This window comes from Cervus elaphus, chromosome 5, assembly GCF_910594005.1.
Source record: "Cervus elaphus chromosome 5, mCerEla1.1, whole genome shotgun sequence".
NCBI lineage: Eukaryota > Metazoa > Chordata > Mammalia > Artiodactyla > Cervidae > Cervus > Cervus elaphus.
Genome location: NC_057819.1, coordinates 115,368,116 through 115,392,127, shown reverse-complemented (window position 1 = coordinate 115,392,127; position 24,012 = coordinate 115,368,116). Strand labels below are relative to the sequence as shown.

The window sequence follows — 24,012 nt, the reverse complement described above, 5'->3', positions numbered from 1 at the left end:
AAACATGTTCCTCCCAGGGTGCTTTTCCTTTAAAAAGTCCGTTACCAAAAAAAAAAAAAAAAAGTCCGTTACCCAGCTAGAACATTTTTTCTATTTGAATGAGATTTAATGCCCTAATTATTGGCAGACTTACATCTGGTTTTCATTATGATTTCTTAGAGGAAATCCATCTGGGTGTCCCCAAAGAGTATAATCATTTTGTGACATGAAAGTGAATTTTGTGAATTTTGTCCTGCCATCTTTTTTTTACATCTGAATCTAATTTTTATTATCATTTAAGGTGAAGCAGCATCCAACCATGTGAGTGAAACAAGCCTCTCTGAAGACTCTGTGGGGCTGTCTTCTCAGAGTGATATCTTAACCACTCAGGTAAAAAGCACAAGGGGATGTGTGTGCAGTGTTCTTTGCATTCACTGCTATGCCTCCTGCCTTCTTACGTTTGCTTACATCACCCCTTAGAATTAATGGTATAACAGATGTGTGTGGGATCTAGTCTCCTCAAATTGAATTGTAAATACCCAGATGGGATACATGCTACCTTCTGTCTCACACACACACACTTACCAGTTTGTTCACGGCAGAACATTAAATACTGAACTTAATGAGAAAGTGAAACCTTTGAAACTCATTTGCCCTATAGCAAAAATGTATGTGAAAGCACTACTGTATCAGACAGAGGGGTGTGTTTCTTCTCAGTACCAAATTGTTACCTACAGAGTTCTCTTTTTATTAGAGACTATCTAACCTTTCACTGTTTGATGAATATTTCCTTCTGTTTTTTCTTTGTTAATCAGCTAGTTATTTGTTCTTTAGTGCTGATAAGTCATATTTTTTTAGAAAAACATACACAATTTTACTTCCTATACCTAGTGGTCAACATCCAATATTTTGGTTACATGTGAAGGGTGTAACAGCTTTGTCGTATCTACAGCATTTGGTAATGTAGCCATTTCAGTGTTCCTGGCAGAACAGTCTCCTAGAAAAAAGCCTTTTCTACTGAAAATTGACATCATAGTCCTCACAGAACCTGGCTTTGTCTCCTAATTTTTATATTGTAGAAGTGGCACCAAACTTTTCAAGTTCTTATATTCAAAAATTCAGGCTCATCTCAGCTTATTTTTTTAGAGTACAAGCACAGTGGTTGCTGGTGTGATACTGAAGAGAGTTCTGTACCTGACTGTGTTACTTATTTCTGAACTATGATATACACATTCTTTATTTTTTTCCTCTATTTTATTTTTTTTAATTTTGGCTGCATTGGGTTTTTGTTGCAGCATGTAGGCTTAGTTGCCCTGCAACATGTGGGATCTTAGTTCCCAACCAGGGATCAAACGTACATCCCCTGCACTGGAAGGCAGATTCTTAACCACTAGACTGCCAGGGAAGTCCCAATGCACATTCTTAAGGTGGAGATATCTGGACTACCTGGAATCATCCTGCCCTGAGTTCTTTTTCTCACCAAATCTTAAATACACGTTCAGCTACTAGCAAGTGAATGACTTTTTTTTTCCTGAACTTCCTGAAATGCCAGATTAGTTAAAACAGGAAAGCCATATAAAGTTATATATGTGCATCATAGAAAACCTAGAAAATACAAATAAATAAAAATCATTCATGGAAGAACCTTGAAAACATCATTAAGTGAAATAAGCCAGGTACCAAAGGACAAATAGTGTATGATTCTACTTTTATGAGGGGCCTAGAATAGTTAAATCCATAGAGACAGAAAGTGGAACTTGGGGGTGGGAGGAGGGGAAGTTATCCCTTAATGGGCCCAGGGTTTCAATTTGGGATGGTGAAAAAGATATGGAGATAGATACTGATGATGGTTGGACAACAATATGAATATACTTTATGCCACTAAACTGTATACTTAAGGATGGTATATTTTATCACAGTTTTAAAACTCACCCAAAGAGAATGGTTCAGTAAGTTTTAACATTTTTGTCTGGAAGCATACACAAAAGATAGGTAATAGAAGTTGCCTTCAGGTGGGGAAATAGATGATTAACAGAAGGAGAAAGCCTTATTTTTCTCTGAATATCCTTTTTTGTCTTGAATTTTATATCATGCCCTTGTATTAGTTATTTTTAAAATTAAATTCTGTGAGTTAAAAATCATTACTATTAACTTATTGGCATATATTCTTCCACTCTTCCTATTGTACACAAGGGTATGTGTTGTGTGTATACCTTATTGTTAAAAATCATTCAGTTATATATTTCAATTTAAGAATTTTTTTAAATAATTGAGTTAATACTTTACACACTTATATTGTTTTTTTAATTAATTTATTTTAATTGGAGGCTAATTACTTTACAGTGTTGTGATGGTTTTTGCCATACATTGACATGAATCAGCCATGGGTGTACATGCATCCCCCATCGAGAACCCCCCTCCCACCTCCCTCCCCAACCCATCCCTCTGGGTGGTCCAGTTGCACTGACTTTGAGTGCCTTGTTTCATGCATCAAACTTAGACTGGTCATCTATTTCACAAATGGTAATATATATGTTTCAATGCTATTCTCTCAAAACATCCCACCCTCACCTTCTCCCACAGAGTCCAAAAGTCTGTTCTTTATATCTGTGTCTCTTTTACTGTCTCACATATAGGGTCATCATTACCATCTTTCTAAATTCCATATATACGCGTTAATAAAATGTATTGGTGCTTTTCTTTCTGACTTACTTCACTCTCTATAATAGGCTCCAGTTTCATCCACCTCATTAGAACTGATTCAAATGCATTCTTTTTAATAGCTAAGTAATATTCCATTGTGTATACGTACCACAACTTTCTTATCCATTCGTCTGCCGATGGACATCTAGGTTGCTTCCATGTCCTAGCTATTGTAAACAAGTATTGTCAAGTGCAGTGATGAACATTGGGGTACACATGTCTCTTTCAATTTTGGTTTCCTGAGTGTGTATGCCCAGCAGTGGCATTGCTGGGTGGTATGGCAGTTCTATTTCCAGTTTTGTAAGGAATCTCCACACTGTTCTCCAGAGTGGCTATACTAGTTTGCATTCCCACCAACAGTGTAAGAGGGTTCCCTTTTCTCCACACCCTCTCCAGCATTTATTGTTTGTAGACTTTTTGATAGCAGCCATTCTGACCGGTGTGAGGTGGTACCACATTGTGGTTTTGATTTGCATTTCTCTGATAATGAGTGATGTTGAGCATCTTTTCATGTGTTTGTTAGCCATTTGTATGTCTTCTTGGGAAAAATGTCTGTTTAGTTCTTTGGCCCCGTTTTTGGTTGGGTTGACAATCAATTTGATTGGGTTGACAGTTATTTTTCTGATATTGAGCTGCATGAGCTGCTTGTATATTTTTTAGATTAATTCTTTGTCAGTTGCTTCGTTTGCTATTATTTTCTCTCATTCTGAAGGCTGTCTTTTCACCTTGCTTATTCATTGTGCAAAAGCTTTTAAGTTTAATTAGGTCCCATTTGTTTATTTTTTTATTTTCACTACTTTGGGAGGTGGGTCATAGAGGATCTTGCTGTGGTTTATGTCAGAGTGTTTTGCCTATGTTTTCCTCTAGGAGTTTTATAGCTTCTGGTCTTACATTTAAATCTTTAATCCATTTTGAATTTATTTTTGTGTATGGTGTTAAAAAGTGTTCTAGTTTCATATCTTTTACAGGTGGTTGACCAGTTTTCTCAGCACCACTTGTTAAAGAGATTGCTTTTTCTGCATTGTATATTTTTGCCTCCTTTGTCAAAGATAAGATGTCCATAGATGCGTGGATTTACATCTGGGCTTTCTATTTTGTTCCACTGATCTATATATTTCTGTCTTTGTGCCAGTACCGTACTGTCTTGATGACTGTAGCTTTGTAGTATTGTCTGAAGTTAGGCAGGTTGATTCTTCCAGTTCCATTCTTCTTTCTCAAGATTGCTTTGGCTGTTCCCTACAAGTTTTGAAATTATTCTAGTTCTGTGAAAAATAGTGGTAGCTTGATAGGGATTGCATTAAATCTATAGATTGCTTTGAGTAATATACTCATTTTCACTATATTGATTCTTCCAATCCATGAACATGGTATATTTCTCCATCTATTTGTGTCATCTTTAATTTCTTTCATCAGTGTCTTACAGTTTTCTATATATAGGTCTTTTGTTTCTTTAGGTAGATTTATTCCTAAGTATTTTATTCTTTTTGTTGCAATAGTGAGTGGGATTGTTGCCTTAATTTCTCTTTCTGTTTTTTCATTGTTAGTGTATAGGAATGCAAGGAATTTCTGTGTATTAATTTTATATCCTGCAACTTTACTATATTCATTGATTAGCTCTAGTAATTTTCTGGTGGTGTCCTTAGGGTTTTCTGTGTAGAGGATCATGTCTTCTCCAAACAGTGAGAGTTTTACTTCTTCTTTTCTAACCTGGATTCCTTTTGTTTCTTTTTCCTCTCTGATTGCTATGGCTAAGACTTCCAAAACTATGTTGAATAGTAGTAGTGAGAGTGGGCACCCTTGTCTTGTTCCTGACTTTAGGGGAAATGCTTTCAGTTTTTCGCCATTGAGGCTAATGTTTGCTGTGGGTTTATCATATATGGCTTTTATTATCTTGAGGTATGTTCCTTCTATGCCTGCTTTCTGGAGAGTTTTTATCATAAATGGGTGTTGGATTTTGTCAAAGACTTTCTCTGCATCTACTGAGATAATCGTATGGTTTTTATCTTTCAGTTTGTTACTGTGGTGTCACACATTGATTGATTTGTGAATATTGAAGAATCCTTGCATCCCTGGGATAAAGCCCACTTGGTCATGATGTATATGATCTTTATAATATGTTGTTGGGATCTGTTTGCTAGAATTTTGTTGAGGATTTTTGCATCTATGTTCATCAGTGATATTGGCCTGTAGTTTTCTTTTTTTGTGGCATCTTTGTCGGGTTTTGGTATTAGTGTGATGGTGGCCTCATAGAATGAGTTTGGGAGTTTACCTTCCTCTGCAATTTTCTGGAAGAGTTTGAGTAGGATAGGTGTTAACTCTTCTCTAAATTTTTGGTAGAATTCACCTGTGAAGTCATCTGGTCCTAGACTTTTGTTTGTTGGAAGATTGTTTATTCAATTTCTGTGCTTGTGATGGGTCTGTTAAGATTTTCTATTTCTTCCTGGTTCAGTTTTGCAAGGTTATACTTTTCTAAGAACTCCTCCATTTCTTCCAAATTGTCCATTTAATTGGCACATAGTTGCTGATATTAGTCTCTTATGATCCTTTGTATTTCTGTGTTGCCTGTTGTGATTTCTCCCTTTTCATTTCTGATTTTTATTGATTTGACTCTTCTACCTTTTTTTCTTGATAAGTCTGGCTAATGGTTTGCCTATTTTATTTATCTTCTCAAAGAATCAGCTTTTAGTTTTTTTTATTTTTGCTATAGTCTTCTTTGTTTCTTTTTCATTTATTTCTGCTCTGATTTTTATGATTTCTTTCCTTCTACTAACCCTGGGGTTCTTCATTTCTTCTTTTTCTAGTTGCTTTAGGCATAAAGTTAGGTTATTTATTTGATTTTTCTCTTGTTTCTTGAGGTAAGCTTGTATTGCTATGAACCTTCCCCATAGCACTGCCTTTACTGAATCCCATAGGTTTGGGGTTGTCGTGTTTTCATTTGTTTCTATGCATATTTTGATTTCCTTTTTTATTTCTTCTGTGATTTGTTGGTTATTCAGAAGCATGTTGTTTAGCCTCCATATGTTTGTATTTTTAGTGGTTTTTTCCCTGCAGTTGACCTTTAATCTTACTGCATTGTGACCAGAGAAAAGATGCTTGAAATGATTTCAATTTTTTTTTAATTTACCAAGGCCTTATATTGTTTTTACTATGTCACTAAATTTTCTTCAGTGAAAATTTGAATTCAGGGTTGAATATGAGGGTTTCAGGGCAAGATACACAGTTTGCTATCATGTACAGCACTGTAGTCTTATTGTGATAACTAAATAATTTGCCCATATCCCCAGTGACTTCCTTAGTATGGAATTTTGGTGTTTGACACATGTTATTAATTCTTCTTTAGAAAGAACAAACCAAGCTGTGCTCTTCCAGCCCTGGTAATAATTGGTAGCTCCCATTTTCCTATACCTTGGCCAGCACTGGGTAGTATCAAGTTTTAAACTTCTAAGTCTTGGCATTGCTCTGAGGACTGTAGGTAGAGGGCTTGCCTTATCTTGCCTATTTTCTACATGGAGCAAATCCCTCTAGGACTGAAGCCTTCTGGAGTCAGACCACTGCCTGTTCTCTGCCTGAACTGTCGCCAGTATTCTCCACTTCTGCAGGATTGCCACGATGACTTAATTCATGAAAGGATTTAGGAGACCTTTTCTTTTTTATCTTTTTTGGCCATGCTCTGCGGCTTGCAGGATCTTAGTTCCCCAACTGGGGATCTAACCTGTGCCTGCTGCAGTGCGAGCACAGTCTTAACCACTGGACCACCAAGGAATTCCCTAGGAAGCCTTTTCTCTCTTTGCAAGTCCTATGATCTTTTCTGGGTGTGGGTTTGGGGCTCTGTCAACATGGCTTTCACCTTTTTATACCTTGTGTTTTAGAGTTGTGTCTGGTTTCTGATTCCATCTGCTTTAGCCGTATTGTGGAATATAGGACATTCAATAAACTAAACTATCTCCTTGTTTTCTATATTTCTGATCTTACTCCTAGAGATCTATCTATTTGTTCAAGATTCATTTTGTAAAGTGTTTTTATCAAGCATCCACCCAAAACAGAGCCAAAGTCAGATTTCAGGGCTAATTTAAATTTAGAGTAGTGCCAACAAGCAAAATGATTGAAGTGGGATCTTTTCCTAAAGTCTGTTTATACATAACTGGGGAGACATATTTAGGGGATAAATGCTAATTCAGTATCATTAGTGTCTGTTCCTTATCAAAGACTGATTAACTAAATTCATTAATTCATGTCTGCATTAAACACTTACTAACTGCTTACTGTCTGCTGGGTGTTTTGAATACAAGAATGCTTAAGGAAGAATTCTTCCCACATCGGAGAGTCAGGTATTACACTTTGGTATACTAATACATCAGCAATATAAATGAAGTAGACTGAGGAATTACGTTCCTGGTAGATGTATTATTAGTGGGGACTTCCAAAGGAGATATTCAAGCTGGACCTTAAAAGATGAGAAAAATTTTTTTTCCAGATGGGAAGAGAAGGGAGGCATTAAATCGAGGCAAAGACACAGAAGCATGAAATGCTCAGGAAGCACAAAATTGTGACTGAAAAATAGGGCATATGTGGTGGTTTAGGGAGAAATAAGAGGTAAGATCAGAGTATGAAGGCCTATTTTGAATCTGTACTTAGGAATTTATCATGAGAGCAGTAACAAGTAATAATTATATAGTATTCAGAAAGTGTTAACTTACTATCTGAGCAGTGGCAAACTACTAAGCTCCTAATTAGAAAAGAAGAGATCTGATAAGCATGGCTTTTAGGGAACCTTAGCTGTAGTGAAAGTAGAGATCAGAGTAGCAGAGTAGAAATAGATAAGAAAAGTAGGACTAATTCAAGAAACAATTCTAATCAGGAAAACTTGGTAACCAATTTGGGTTTAGTCTGCCAAATGTATCTGGCCAGTTGCCTATAGGGGAATTTGTCTAAGCTATGAAGTAATTGCTTTGGAAAAACCTAAAGGAAAGTTATCTACCTTTATTATCCCATTACTGTTAATATTTTCTGATTTTCTAACCTATTTAATGGCCACAGAAGTTAGAGGTGATGACCATGACAGTAGTGACCAATAGAGCTCCTGAACCTCATCTGATATCTGCAATTTTATCCCAGATTACTGTGGTGAGCCCTTGACTAGGATCCAATCAGTGATGGAACTACTCAGAAGCACCACGTGGTGGCAATGGTGCTGCTGTGGACACTGGCAGCACAGCAGTCTCAGGGTAGCAGTAGAAGCCTTTGTGGAGCAGGGAATGCATTTACCAGTCATAAAAACCTCCTAAAAACTGAATTCAGTGTAGCGGGAGAAAGTAGATGACTTGTTTTTAGTAGAGGGCAAAGTCATTTGCAAGGATCTGAGGAAGAAACAGGGTGAAGCAATTTGTATTTCCCCAGGGTTTGCTGGCAGCCATACATGCTCCTAAAAGTAATGAAGAAATGTACATTTTGTGACTTCCCTGGTGGTACAGTAGATAAGAATCCACCTGCCAGTGAAGGGTTTGATCCCTGGCCCTGGAAGATTACACATGCCACACAGCTGCTGAGCCCATGCTCTAGAGCTCACGAGCCACAACTAACCGAGCCCACACACTGCAACTACAGGAGCCCATGTGCCCTAGAGCCCATGCTCTGCAACAAGAGAAGCCACGGCACTGAGAAGCCTGTACACTGAAACTAAAAAAATCCCTCATGTAGCAAGGAAGACCCCACTCAACCAAAAATAAATTAAAAATTTTTTTAAATAGAAAATAAACATATATTTTGGAGAGCACCTTACCTGATACTTTGCTAATCAAAAACCTTAGACTAAGCAGGTTTCTTCTTCATCTGGAGAAATAAACATCAGGAGCCCCATAAGCAACAGGAGCCTGTTATCTTCAATTGAAAACAGTAACACCTCACAATTTCCAAGTGCTCTTTCTGTGGGCCCCTCTCCTCTAGCAGGCTCTTGGCGATGGACCTCGAGATACCCTGTCACTGTCTAGAATGGCAGCGCCGTGAGAGCTGTATCCCCAGCCTGTGACAATGCCTAGCACATACTAGGCGGTCAGCAAATAGTTCAGTGAACAAACAGATAAGTTAATGAGTTAACTCTGTGCTCTTCCTGTTAGAGATAAATGTTCAAAGAATCCCCGAAAAGGAAAAGACCTCACAAGCCAGAAATCAGACATTTTTGTATGGACTAACTCTTACGCTAATTTTTTTTCTCTTAAACAGTACTCTTTATTTTTACACAAGGTAGTATAAAATGAGGTAGTTCTTCAAAGTGTGACTTGGAACTCAAAAATTCACCCTGAGTGTGAAAGAGCAACTCTTTATGACCCCATGAACTGTAGCCCTCCAATCTCCTCTGTTCATGGGATTTCCCAGGCAAGAATACTGAAATGGGTTACCATTTCCTTCTCCAGTCATGCTAACTGTAAATACCAAAAGTATTTAAGTACCTTAATTATTTCTTCACTCCCTAGCATTAAAAGAAAATCACTAACTTCAAAAGACCATCACCATTGGGAATTTCCTGATGATTCAATGGTTAAGACTCTAAGCTTCCACTGCAGGGGGCATGGGTTCGATTCCTGGTTAAGGAACTAAGATCTTGCATGCCCTGCAGCATGCCAGATAATTAAAAATTTTTTTTAAAAAAGACATCACAGTTGGGCCTTCCCTGGCAGTCCAGTGGTTAAGACTGCGCTTTCACTGGTAGGAGATACTTAAGAGGGTTTGAGGAATTTTTCTTCCTCCTCTAACATTGTTTTGAAATAATTTCATGGGCATTAATTGTGTGAATATGGTCAAATTAAAAGGTGTTCAGCCAGAACTCATAATTCCATATGAGGTGATTTCAGTTCCCATGCTAAAATTAATTGGTTTGACATATTCTTGCTTTCTGGCAAGTTTCTATTGTAAAAGCATATGACTTTCTTGGTTTCATTTTCTCATGTCTGCAGCAGAGGGATACCATGCAAGATAACCTACTAAAGCTCCAGCAGGAAATGGCCGAGCTGGAAGCTGTGTTAGAGCGGCACGGGAGCCAGCCTTCCCACAGCTCTGCTTCCCTCACAGCTGATTCTCGTGGCCCAGAGCACCTGCTAAATCCAGAGCAAAACACATCAGAAAGAGGTTTGTAATACTGGCCAATCTCTGTTACCTTAAGCAAAATTCTTCCGTCTCTAAGCCTTTATCTCTTTCTGAAAGGTATGAACCCAGCACCAATATTTTATGATCTTTGCTCAGCATGTATTTGCTGAGTCACATGGTGAGAAATCTTAGAGCCTTACTTGTAGTTCCTGCTTACAACTAATTTGCCATTTAGAGGGACCAAGAGTGTCAGTAAGTGTTGCTCTCTGACTACCCACAGTAAGAAAATGCCATTGAGGGTGCCCACAGGGACCTGAATGTCATGGGGCAGGCTGGAAATAGGTGACCCCATCATTTTAGAAAGCTTACTAAAAACCACTCAGACTTACTTCTTCTAACACTGGTGTCAGATCACAAAACTCTACTTAATGTACTTTTCGGTTTGTGGAGAGAGATGTCTGTACATACTTCATGAGCTTCCCAGTTGGCTCAAGGGTAAAGAATCCATCTGCCAATGCAGGAGACAAAAGAGATGCAGGTTTGATTCCTGGGTAGGGAAGATCCCCTGGAGAAGGAGATGGCAATCCACTCCAGTATGCTTGCCTGGGAAATCCCCTAGGCAGAGGAACCTTGCAGGCTGCAGTCCATGGGGTTGCAAGAGTTGAACTCAACTTACATACTCTAGGAACTGCACCTTGATCCACAGAAAGCCCAATTATGCAGTAAAGACAAGTGCTTTATAATGGCATGACTATTATCACCAAGACAAGAGGAGGCATTTGGAGTAACTGGGCAGGTGGAGTTCTGAGCTGGAAGAAGTGAGCACCGACCTGAGGAATAACCTCACGTAAATGAAAGTGAGATGAAAATTTGAATTTTAATTGGAAAAGGCCTGTGAAAGACAACATACCAGTCATTGTTCTAAATAGGGACAAATATGTAGACACACAGATAAAATGCCAGACACAGGCCTGGGTTCTGGGGAGAGCTGGTGCTTAGGAACTGGCAGGTGTGGTGGGCCTTCCCACAATGCTCTTTACAGCTATCTCAGTGATAGCCGTCTAGCTAACTTAGTGTTAAAGTCCCTTCTTCATTGCTCCTTTCATCAGTGCTACAGGGGCCGAAGGGCCTTCATTTGAGTCTTTCTAGGAACTCTACTCTTAATTATTCAGTAGAGTGGCCTTGATTCTAGAGTGTGCCTTGCAGTGTTTTTATGTTCAGAAACAGTAGCTCATGCATGAGAAACTAGGAACTCTGTTGCTATGGCAGTGGTTCAAAATGTATTTCCTTAAATACGTTCTTTATAACTTTGTCTTCATTTAGTTCATCTCCTAGATAATGGAGCCCAAAATCTCAAACCCATCACAATTCTCTTTGGTGCTTCCACCATCTTTAGTCTAAAAACAGATGGCTTTCAGTTTTAATGCACCAGATATACAATGTTACTGTCTGGCTTTGAATATGTCTGTAAATTTGTTATCTCATCTTTGTGGGAGGGTTTTTATTTTTTCCTGAAGATATATACACACAGTGTCTGTGGGTTTTTTTTCAAATTTGCTATAGTTTTATATATTCTGTTTTAATTTGAATTTGACAAACTCTGAAAATTTCTTCCGAATCTCTATATAAAACATTTTTCTTTAGAGAAACCTTTTGTTCTATCCTTTGTAATAAACGTATTCATTGGTCTGCTTTCTCATGAAATTATAACATCCTCAGAAGGTAGTGGGTAAATGTTGAGGGGGGGGAGGAGAGGATTATGAGAAGTTCCCCATTAAAAAAAAAAGTTCCAACTCCACAGGGAGTGTCTGCCATGACCACTTTTATTTGCATAACTTGAATATGTTGTTCAAAATGCTGAAATGCTACTTCTCAGGATCACCCATAACCGCAGTACTTTTTAATCGTGATTTTTAAGTCTGATTTTTCCAGTCCCATTTTACCCTGTTAGACTGTTACTTTTTTTATACCCCTTATTAACTTTTAACAATATCTAATTTGTCTTGCATATTGTTTAGAGTTCCTTATTACCTCCCACTAGAATATAAGATCCATGTGGGCAGAGAACCCTTATACCTGTGCCTGGAACACAGTAGGTACTCAATAAATATATATTTTTTAATATATTTATTTATTTGGATGTATTGGGTCTTAGTTTCAGCAACAAAGTTGTGGCACACAGGCTTTCTAGTTATGGCTCATGGGCTTACTTCCTGGCAGCGTGTAGGACCTTAGTTCCCCGACTAGGGATCGAACCTATGTTCCCCCTCGTTGTAAGGTGGATTCTCAGCCACTGGACCACCAGGGAAGTCCCCTCAATGAATATTTTAATTCACTTGATTAAAACTCTGAAGCCCAGGGACTTCTCTGGTGATCCAGTGGCTAAGACTGTACACTCCCAAAACAGGGGACCTGGGTTCAATCCTTGGTCAGGGAACTAGATCCCACATGCCTCAACTAAAGATCCTGCTTGCCACAACTAAGACCCAGCACAGCCAAGTAATAAATAAATATTAAAACAAACAGAAAACAAAACTCTGAAGCCCACTCTAGAGTTACTGAAAGAAAATTTCTGGATATGGATAGATATGGATTTGGAGTTTTGTGGCTTTAGTTCTGGAACATTTTGAGCATCAACTTAGTAACAGCTTAAGTTTTGTGTCTTTTTCCCTCTTAAATTGGTGTGATTCTAACTGAAATTCAAGGAAACTATTTTTTTGGCCGCAGTGCATGGCATGTGGTATCTTACTTGCCCTACGAGGGATCAAACCCACATCCCCTGCATTGGAAGTCCTCAAGCAGCTTCTTAATCCTGGGAAAAGGAGTTCTGTTTACCTTCAGCTGTATTAAGATAACTTGTTTTTTAAATAAATGTTTTATTTTTGAATAACTTTAGATTTGCTGAAAAGGAGCAATGATAGTACGCAGAGTTCTTGCAGGAACCCTGCCCCTTTCCTACTTTCCGGTTCTCCTAACCTCTCACATGCAATTCAGTTCAGTCGCTCAGCCGTGTCCAACTCTTTGCGACCCCATGAATCGCAGCACGCCAGGCCTCCCTGTCCATCACCAGTCCCTGGAGTTTACTCAAACTGATGCCCATCGAGTCTGTGATGCCATCCAGCCATCTCATCCTCTGTCGTCCCCTTCTCCTCCTGCCCCCAGTCCCTTGCAGCATCAGGGCCTTTTCCAATGAGTCAACTCTTCACATGAGGTGGCCAAAGTACTGGAGTTTCAGCTTCAGCATCAGTCCTTCCAATGAACACCCAGGACTGATCTCCTTTAGGATGGACTGGTTGAATCTCCTTGCAGTCCAAGGGACTCAAGAGTCTTCTCCAACACCACAGTTCAAAAGCATCAATTTTTCGGCACTCTGCTTTCTTCACAGTCCAACTCTCACATCCATTCATGACCACTGGAAAAACCATAGCCTTGACCAGACGGACCTTTGTTGGCAAAGTAATGTCTCTGCTTTTTAATATGCTGTCTAGATTGGTCATAACTTTCCTTCCAAGGAGTAAGCGTCTTTTAATTTCATGGCTGCAGTCACCACCTGCAGTGATTTTGGAGCCCCCAAAAATAAAGTCTGACACTGTTTCCACTGTCTCCCCATCTATTTCCCATGAGGTGATGGGACCAGATGCCATGATCTTAGTTTTTTGAATGTTAAGCTTTAAGCCAACTTTTTCACTCTCTTCTTTCACTTTCATCAAGAGGCTTTTTAGTTCCTCTTCACTTTCTGCCATAAGGGTGGTGTCATCTGCATATCTGAGGTTATTGATATTTCTCCTGGCAATCTTGATTCCAGCTTGTGCTTCTTCCAGCCCAGCATTTCTCATGATGTACTCTGCATATAAGTTAAATAAGCAGAGTGACAATATACAGCCTTGACGTACTCCTTTTCCTATTTGGAACCAGTCTGTTGTTCCATGTCCAGTTCTAACTGTTGCTTCCTGACCTGCATACAGGTTTCTCAAGAGGCAGGTCAGGTGGTCTGGCATTCCCATCTCTTTCAGAATTTCCCACAGTTTATTGTGATCCACACAGTTAAAGGCTTTGGTATAGTCAATAAAGCAGAAATAGATGTTTTTCTGGAACTCTCTTGCTTTTTTGATGATCCAGCGGATACTGGCAATTTGATCTCTGGTTCCTCTGCCTTTTCTAAAACCAGCTTGAACATCTGGAAGTTCACGGTTCACGTATTGCTGAAGCCTGGCTTGGAGAATTTTGAGCATTACCTTACTAGTGTGTGAGATGAGTGCAATTGTGCGGTAGTTTGAGCATTCTTTGGCATTGCCTTTCTTAGTGATTGGAATGAAAACTGACCTTTTCCAGTCCTGTTGCCACTGCTGAGTTTTCCAAATTTGCTGGCATATTGAGTGCAGCGCTTTCACAGCATCATCTTTCAGGATTTGAAATAGCTCAACTGGAATTCCAACACCTCCACTAGCTTTGTTCGTAGTGATGCTTTCTTAAGGCCCACTTGACTTCACATTCCAGGATGTCTGGCTCTAGGTGAGTGATCACACCATTGTGATTATCTGGGTCATAAAGATCTTTTTTGTACAGTTCTTCTGTGTGTTCTTGCCACCTCTTCTTAATATCTTCTGCTTCTGTTAGGTCCATACCATTTCTGTCCTTTATCGAACCCATCTTTGCGTGAAATCTTCCCTTGGTATCTCTAATTTTCTTGAAGAGATCTCTAGTCTTTCCCATTCTGTTGTTTTCCTCTATTTCTTTGCATTGATCGCTGAGGAAGGTTTTCTTATCTCTCCTGGCTATTCTTTGGAACTCTGCATTCAAATGGGAATATCTTTCCTTTTCTCCATTGCTTTTCACTTTTCTTCTTTTCACAACTATTTGCAAGGCCTCCTCAGACAACCATTTTGCCTTTTTGCATTTCTTTTCCATGAGGATGGTCTTGATCCCTGCCTCCTGTGCAGTGTCACGAACCTCCATCCATAGTTCATCAGGCTCTCTGTCTATCAGACCTAGTCCCTTAAATCTGTTTCTCACTTCCACTGTATAGTCAGTCATAAGGGATTTGATTTAGGTCATTGCCATGGTACAATTGTCAAGACTAAGAAATCAACATTAGTACATTACTAGTAGTGAGTGAAACTCGACTTAATCAGATTTCACAAGATTCAGTATTCTTAAAGATGATGAAAGCCCCCTTTCTAAGGTCGTTATATCAAATGTCCTGTCCTCAGCCTAGATCTGCCCTACTGTTTATCTAAGGGTCATTCCCAAGTCTACATAATATCTTTGTGCAAATGTGTATTCTTAGCCATTACAAATTATGTGTACTTCCCTCTGCAGGTAAAGCTATTTCATACCATGCACTTTGCTTTTTTTTTGCTTTTTGTTTTCCTCCTGAATTACCTGTTGTTCATAAAGCAAACATTAGCATTTGTAACATCATAGTCTATTACATCTGAGATAATTTTCAGACATAGTTTTGCTGTCCTACAGTACATTCATTCATGGACACTTAGGGCTTATCACAAATCAGTATCTCTTTCCTCCCTCTTCAATGTCTTTTCCTTTGATTCTTCCCAATACTTTGCAACAATGCTTATTAGTACCTAATAGGCAGTCAGTAAAATTTATTAAATGTTTGGTCTGACCCGTACTCCCTACCCATGAAGAATATAACTAATGTTAAGATCCACAGATGAAGGAATGATTTCAGTGGGGATTGCAGTACTATTCTAATACTTGGGCACTGGATCCCTGCTTCTATGAAAAAAGGATTAAGGGAAAAAGAAGAGCAGAAACATTTTTCCCTGTGTTTTTTTTAGGTAATACTGAGTTATTGCATCCTAACTCAGGGTAGCTTATTTTCTTTGTAGTTCGGGCTTTATTGTGGTGAAAAGAGGAACTCGTATGTTAACTGTCCAGGTGATAGAATGACTTTTTAATATCTGTGTTTGTGTCTGAGGCCTTTCCATTCCCACTCTCTCACTTTAAAGACAACTAAAAAAAAAAAAAAAACCCTTTCCAGTGGTTAATTCTGTTTGATTTGTTTCCTTAGAGACTGCACATTACCTTCTATCAGTGATCACCCTATATTTAGGTGGAAAATGATGCCTATATTAAAAACACTGTACTTTCCAGTTGAAAGAAAAACCTGCTGGTTCATGGTTAGACCCTCCTTCGTTTCAGCACCTTACCTCCAGGGCAGGGTTCTTGTGTTCCTAGAAAGGCATGGGTCCAGAAAAGATGACTATAAAGGAAGCTATAAATAATGTATTTGAGGATTAACTCAGGAAATCAATGATTGTTTCCCCCCAGGCTACCCAGTGTCTTAAAAAATAGTTTAATTAATATAGCTCTTTGTTTACATTTTTCTGTCTGGATTTATGGCGTTTGGCTTTCCTAATAAAAGCTCAAAATAAATTACAGTCGTCAGTGACTTTGTAATGGGTAGAAGACATTTGTAATTTTTAAGTATTTGTTTTTGCTTTTCAAATATTTCTGCCTTTAAGCCACTTTCTAGAAAGAAGTGGCACAATAATACATTTGGAGGAATTAATAAAAAGGATGTACTAACATGCCAGAACTTTGCCTTGGGTCTCTTCTGTGTTTTTTCCTTTCTTGTACCAGGTCATCTTTAGTTCCATATATTACTTCTGTCAGTCGGCACCTCGAGTTTTTTGTTTGTATTGGTTTTTCAGTTTATTATTTTCTTAAAAATGTGAAGCAAAATGTCACCTCGTTTTTTCTTTCTCATCTAACCCCTCCCTCTTGTTCCCACACACATGTGGAAGCTTAAACCCCATCCTGTACAACCTTTGATGTGGAGGCAAATAGGGATGGAGGAGGGGTGTACTTTCTCTTCCCTGTTACATGAGAGGATTTGAGTATAGTTTGCAGCAGAGATGAAAATTCATTTCCTATTCTTGTTTCCTTATTCAGGGTCAAAAAATAGAAATATATGATTTTTTCAACCTTGTCTCAGCTGGGTATCTTTATTTACCCAGTTTTAAAGTGCTCCTTTTTATTGTCATTATTATTTTTTAGTCATTTCGTTCCATTTGGTTCAGTATCCATTTGGTTCAGCTTGTGTTTATAAAATTCTGTCTGGTATACCTGTTTAAAAACCAAGTTGATTGTCACAGATTGCTGCTTTTGAAAAAAATCAATAATCTCAAAAAGAAAAAATCAATAATCTCACCTAAATGATCACTGTCGAGACAAAGCAGTAAAGTTGATTTCTTTGTTTTCTCATTCCATTTAAAGCAATATTAACTTCAGAGAAAAGTAGAGACTATTCTAGAAGCCAGAATCCTGAAAGCCTCTCTGCTGACAAGTTTCCAGTATCTCTGGATAGTTCTACCAATAAAAATAAAGAACCAGGAATGGAAGGGTAAGAAGTAATAAATGTCAAGTCTGGGGAGCTGAGTAACACCTTTACTGACATTAAACTCTTAGTGTTAATTTTTTTTTTGCCATACTTTCTCTAGGTTTTTGTACATAGACATTTCTAACCTCTCATTGCCCTAGGACACTTCTTTTGTTTAATTTCATGTTGGCTTTTTGGACCTATACCAGGCATGAGCTACAACATGAGGCATGCACAGTAGATCTACTCCTTCTCAATGTTAGAATAAAATGGAGAACTAGTGAGGGGTGGGCGGGAAGGAGGTTCAAGCCCGGGGATATATGATTCACTTCGTTGTACACCAGAAACTAGCAACAGTGTAAAGCAATTATACTCCAATTTTTAAAATGTTTAATATATATATATACACACACACACATATATACATATATATATATAAAACTAAAGCCTCAGTAAGCCTGGAGGCTGAAGGTAGACTGCTCTAAGGCCATACTTGCCCTCATTGAAGTTTTTGCCTTCCTAGAAAAAGTTTAGCTACTGATTTACCCCAGTAAATATTCAGAATATTTTTAAGAGATGTTATTCACATCATTATTGATATAAGACTGTGAAACACTACCAAGTTTTAAAAGTACCTTCATTTGATCTTAATAACAGTGAAAGTAAAAGGACAAGTTCTGGACTATTATTCCAAATTGATAGTCCAGGAAAGAGTCTCAGAACTGATAGAATCACACATCTCACCACTCTAGGAAAGAAAGGGAATTCATATGTATGGAGCTTCTACCAAATATACATCTATTTCCACTTATCTAACTGGGAATGGTGACACATTGTCAATAATGTAATCACACCATCTTTTCCAAGCCTGTTGAACTGAACTGAGGATCTATTTTTGAGGCTGGGTTCTTGGCCTGGTGGCTGTGATAGAAAGTGAAAAGATTGGACGTCCATAGACACTAAACCTGTGTTTAGAGGTAATGACCTCATTGCCATGCTTTATCCAATTGAGCTAATCACCCATTTAATATTTAGATGAAATATTCCTCTTCATCCCTCCCCACTCCAGGGTACCCTCCTGAGACTTCCATTAAAAAACCTACACATTAATTGAACTTCCTCCCTCTACTAGACTCTTGAGCAACAGTTCAGGTCTTGCTCATCTTTAGTCTGTGGAGCTAGCTTTAATGCCCAATAATTGTTTGAATTAATTATCTGACCTCTGAGGTCCTTTAAATCTGTAGGTAAATATCTTATTCAGCAAAGTTCTAAACACCTGGAAGAGTAGAGTAATTACAATGTACATATGCTCTTCTAACGATATTTTATAGCTGATTTTTGTTTTTAGAGTGATTTTGGACATTGAAGAGGCAGGAGGTAGGGATGGTTCTATGAATTTTGCTAAAATTGGGTAGAAAGAATGAGTGTAACAATGTCGAAATTAATCAATTTTTTATTTTCATGAGAGCTGATTCTCATACCTTGATTTGAAATAGTGTATAGAATGTGAGTGTCAGTGGATAATATGATGAAATTTGCTGACATGCTTTTAAACAGCTAGGAGATACGCTGCCTCAGACCAGCACCTAAGGGGAAATGTTACGTGTCAGCCCTGACATGTTGGCAGACATCATGAATCCAGTCTCCTAGCCATCTCTTGTGTTCTCTTTCGCTAGCCATTCCCAATCTCTCTGACAGTGAGCTGTTTCACTTATGCCTTGGCTGTTCAGAAAGTGTGATTAGTCTTTTCACAAGCTGCAGCAGTGGTTTTCTGCTTGCTTATTTCCAGGTCTTCCCCTTCTAAATTCCAGTTGTCGGATAATAGGTGGTATGTGCACAGCCACTCAAGGAGTCTTCAGGACAGAAACTGCCCATCTCAAAAGGTGCCCATTAATGTTGCTGACATGGAGGAGCAACAGCTGGCTAAGTATGAGGCCCAAGATTTAATGGGGTCTTATTTGCCAAGACAAGATCAAGGTAATATTTCATCCGCTCTGGTGGAGAAAACACTTTTATTTTACTCTGAGTCTTACCTAAAGACATTCTGGGCAAATCAACTTTCTAAAGTAGTAGTCTATCATGAATGCATCTGTTATATGTAAACCCATTAGAAAAATAGCTTGAATGTTAATCCAAGTGGAAAATTATTGCCACTGTTAATCTGTCTATATTGGTTTAACTCTAACAGTTTTGAGGATGAGAGAGTTCTTGGTACTGTCTAAATATTTTACTTCAACTGTTAGATAAGAGTTGTAGGGCCCTAGGGTAAAGTTTTAGGCCTGTCCTTTATTGAAAAATGAGTCAGATCTCTAAGGTAAGCTCATGTTTTATGAATTAATGAATATAAATTGCTATATATTTTATGCCTTATAAGTCACTATAACTGAAAGGTGTGTTTTATGACTTGTAAATCAAGGTTTTAATCAGTAAAGAAAGTTTTAAATTAATCCTCAAAAACACAATTGTCATAAAAGGTACTCTTTTTTTTTTTTTTTTTTTTTAAAAGGTACTCTTAGGCACCTAAATGTATTTGGCCATATTCACAGGGGTCTTTTTAGTAATCTCATACATTCTACTTAGCTGTGCTTACTTGCTGATGTAGTGACATTTTCTGAAATGTTTTGGGGATGGTGTATTTTTTTAATTTGGTAATGATAGCTGATAATTTATTGAGAGAAAAAATTAATGATACCATTGTAAGTAGCTGTCTCATTTTCAACCCTTTTTCCTTCCTTACAAAAGTACTAATATGTTCAGTACCAGATGGTTGGAGAATATAAGTAATAAAAAAGCCATTTCAAATTACCTATATTCTTGTCATCAATAATAAAATATGCTATATATCTTTAGTCAGTTTACATAAACTTTAATTTTTTAATAAAAATTCATGATCAGTATTTCTTTGCCATCTTTAACATATCAGGAGCATGTCTTACTTTTTTTTTTAATTTAAAAACATTTTGATTGTTTTCAGTCAACTATTTGTATTTGGTCCTATTTTTTTAAGTTTCAGTGATATAGGCAGTGCCAAAATCTTCACAAACCGTCAAAAAATTAAAGTATACATTTGAGTATAATTGAAACACTTTTCTGTATACCTGAAACGAATACAATGTTGTAAGTCAGCTATACCCCAATATAAGATAAAAAATTTTTTGAAGTATACATTTGAATCAAAACAATCCCCTAAGAACTAAAATAGATAAATGATGGAAATTATAGAAAGCAGGCTTTATAATATTTCATCTAAGGGATTCTAAGATGTAAACATATTTCATGTTAAGACTGAAATAGGGTAGCATCTTAAAAATCAATGTTATCTTCGACTTCCCTGGTGGTTCAGTAACGAATTTGTCTGCCAGTGCAGGAGACATGGGTTCAGTCCCTGGTCTGGGAAGATCCTACATGCCTTGGGGGAACTAAGCCTTTTTACCACAGTTATTCGGCCTGTCCTCTAGAGCCCAGGAACCACAACAATAGCCCCCATTCACAGCAAACAGAGAAAAGCCCAAGCAGCAATGAAGACCCAGCACAACTATAAATAAATAAATAAAACATAATTCCTTTTAAAAAAAATGGTATCTTTAAAAATTTTTAAGTTTATCTTTAATTGTGGTAAAAATACATAAAATTTACCTCTTAACCATTTTTAAGAGCTCAGCAATATTAAGTATACTCCCATTATTATGCAGTAGCTCTCTGAAATTTTTCATCTTGTAAAACAAATTCTGTACCCATTAAATAGCAACTCCCTTTTCTCCCTCCCCCCATTCTCTGGGAGTCAGCGTTTTACTTTCTAAGAGTTTAGCTATTCTAGATAGCTCATACAAATGGAATCATGCAGTATTTACCCTTTTGTAACTGACTTCTTTGATTTAGTATATTGTCTTCAACATTCATCCATGTTTGTAGCATGTGACAGGATTTTCTTTAAAAACCATGTGTGAGGGACTTCTCTGGTGGTCCAGTGGTTAAGACTCCATGCTTCCAATGCAAGGTGTTTGAGTTCTATCCCTGGTCAGGGAACTGGGATCCCATATGTCGAGCAGCATGGCCAAGACAAACCAAAAAAAAAAACAAAAAAAAACACCACTAACAAACAAAAAAACTTCTGTGTGTGTGTGTGTGTATCACATTTTCTTCAGTCATTTATCCATTGAGAGACATTTGGGTTGCTTCCACCTCTTGGCTATTGTGAATAATTCTACAATGAAGGTGAGTGTGTACATTTCTCCATTTTATTGTAATTCAATGGAATACATGATGAGTAAGTACTCCATTGTGATGGATGTGGCATGATTTTTTTAATCTCATTATTGGACATTTAGTTTGCTTCTAAAGCTTTACTGTTATAAACATTGTTGCAGTGAACCTTCCCATGACTACACTTGTGCAGACCTCTTTAATGTCCTTAAGATACATTTCTAAAACTAGAATTGTTGACTGCAAGTATAAACACACAAGGCTTTTGCACGTCATGCCAGATTTCCTTTAGAAAAGTTGTCACTTTGCACATCTACCAGGTGTTATTAATGTACCCATTTTTCTCTTAACTAACTTAATCTTTTTAGTTCTTAGCAGACTAGATGTTATAATTCAAGATACATGGCCATATAGATTAAACTTCTTTCTTCATTCCTTCCAGAAGGAACCCCTTACCTGAAATCTGGAATCAGCCTCTTCTCTCATGACCTCGAGTCTGATCCCTCTGAAGACAGAGCCCCAGAGCCAGCTCATGTTCACTGCATGCCACCCTCTGCCTCTGCACCGAAATTATCCCAATTTCGAGTAGAAGAATCTACCAAGAATCCAGCTGCTGCTCACATTACTAATACTACAGGGTGTAACCTGAGGGAAGAAAGTGTGAGCAAAGAGAAGCCAGAAGTGGTATCTTCAACAGAAAGAAGCAACAAAAGACTTTCTATGGTGGCATCAGGCTTGACCCCAAAAGAACTCGTGAGTGCCTCCATGTGTATTTCCTTAATGACCAAGCTTTCATTAACGTACTGAAGATGGTTTTAAATGGATATTAACTATAAATAATCTATAGGAAGAAATCTAGCCGACAAGCTCATTTCTATGCAATTTAATTTCCATTACTAATTTCTAAAAATTTATACCTAGATAAAGCTATAGCATGAGTTATTTTTATATATATTTACTAAAGGAAATAGTTATTAAATATTAGCAGAAAAGTTGAGTATGATACAGAGCTTTTTTTAATTTTAATTTTCTTTCTATTGAAAAAAACATGTAAGTATAAGGCATCTTTTTCCTACCTTGAGTGAACTTACCAGCATGATTAACTAAATTTCAGCTGGTTCTAAGCACATCATCAGATAGTAGCATTTTTCCATTGCTTATTTATTTTTATCCTGGCTTATTACACTGTTTTGATGTTGCTGTTGTACCATTATGGTAGAATACACACAACATGAAATTTACCTTCTTAACCATTTTTAAGTGTATAGTTCCGTTAGTGTTAAGTTTATCACATTGTTGTGCAACCAGTCTCCAGAAGTTTGTTCATCTTGAAAACTAAAATTCTATACCTATAAAACAATAACACCTCATGCCCCCTGGCATCACCATTCTACTTTCTGTCTCTATGAATTTGACTATTCTTTGTTGTTGTTGTTGAGTCACTAAATTGTGTCCGACTCTTTGCAACCCCATGGATTGCAGCACGCCAGGCTACCCTGTCCTTCACTATCACCTGGAGTTTGCTCAAACTCATGTCCATTGAATCAGTGATACCATCCAACCGTTTCATCCTCTGCTGTCCTCTTCTCTTCCTGCCCTCAGTCTTTTCCAGCATCAGGGTCTTTTCTAATGTGTTCTTCACATCAGGTGGCCAAAGTATTGGAGCTTCAGCTATTTTCTCTATTGAAAAGATTCAATAGTGGATGTCATTTATTGCATGCAGAGAAATGATTCAGTCATTCTTAAATGAGGCCTCCCATGTGGCGTTCATGTTAAAGAACCCATCTGCCTCTGATGCAGGACGCATCAGAGATGCAGGTTCAATACCTGGATCGGGAAGATCCCCTGGAGGAGGGCATGGCAACCCCGCTTTAGCATTCTTGCCTGGAGAATCGCATGAACAGAGGAACCTGGCTAGCTATAGTCCATAGGGTCACAAAGAGTCGGACACAACTGAGGCGACTTAGCATGCACACACTAATTCTTCATTCTTAAATATCTTTCTTGATATATCCTTCTTGGGGTAGGAGCCATTTCTCATCCTAGCTTGTTGATAGGTTAGCAGCTCCACCTGATCTCTGTGGCCAGATGTGTCTCACTACTAAAATGGCAAAAAGTAAGCTATGTCTGCCCTAGTAGAGACAGTGAATCTCATCAATAATGCGAGAATTCTCACCTCATAACCATGTGTCCAGAATAGCTATTTGCTCTAAAAATTCATACGTATGTCTGATAATGTTGCTCTTGGTCTTTTGCCAACACATCTAAAATTCCCATTTATTCGTTGAAAATTAGCATTTTTCATTCCTTTGTTTTGTGAGATCAGCTTTTCAGAGGAGGCTAAAATGATCTAATCTTTCTTGCCCTGGGCAATCCTGAACTGCGTATTAGATTCTAAGTGGCTTGGGAACTGTTGTCTTTAAACAAGCAAAGAGGAAAACTTTTCAGCTCTATTCAGATTTGCTGAAGTGTGGTAAATTTATTATGAAAGCTTCTGACTGTATTATACATGATTAATTCTGAAGCCCATATTAAGATGATCTTTTCAGCAGTTGCTCTTCTAACTGAACACTGTTTCAGGGCTGGGATTTCAGCAATTAATCAGTTCAGAATTGCTAATGATCCTGGCAGAGGGCAGTGGCAAAAGGGGGAGGATGTCATTAACTTCTCCAGCTTGTCTTTTTCAGTGCCCTGTGGCAGTA

General features: G+C 37.9%; 1 protein-coding gene across 4 annotated transcripts in view; it reads left to right on the top strand.

Annotated features, from left to right (window-relative positions):
- BRCA1 (BRCA1 DNA repair associated) overlaps positions 1 to 24,012 on the top strand; it is a 68,834-nt gene that overhangs the window by 26,831 nt on the left and 17,991 nt on the right. For all 4 annotated transcript variants that reach the window (XM_043904732.1, XM_043904731.1, XM_043904733.1 and 1 more), the window contains exons 11-15: positions 281 to 369; positions 9,633 to 9,804; positions 17,005 to 17,131; positions 18,897 to 19,084; positions 21,753 to 22,063. In XM_043904732.1, the coding sequence (XP_043760667.1) occupies positions 281 to 369; positions 9,633 to 9,804; positions 17,005 to 17,131; positions 18,897 to 19,084; positions 21,753 to 22,063 (887 nt within the window). The remainder of the gene's footprint in view (positions 1 to 280; positions 370 to 9,632; positions 9,805 to 17,004; positions 17,132 to 18,896; positions 19,085 to 21,752; positions 22,064 to 24,012) is intronic.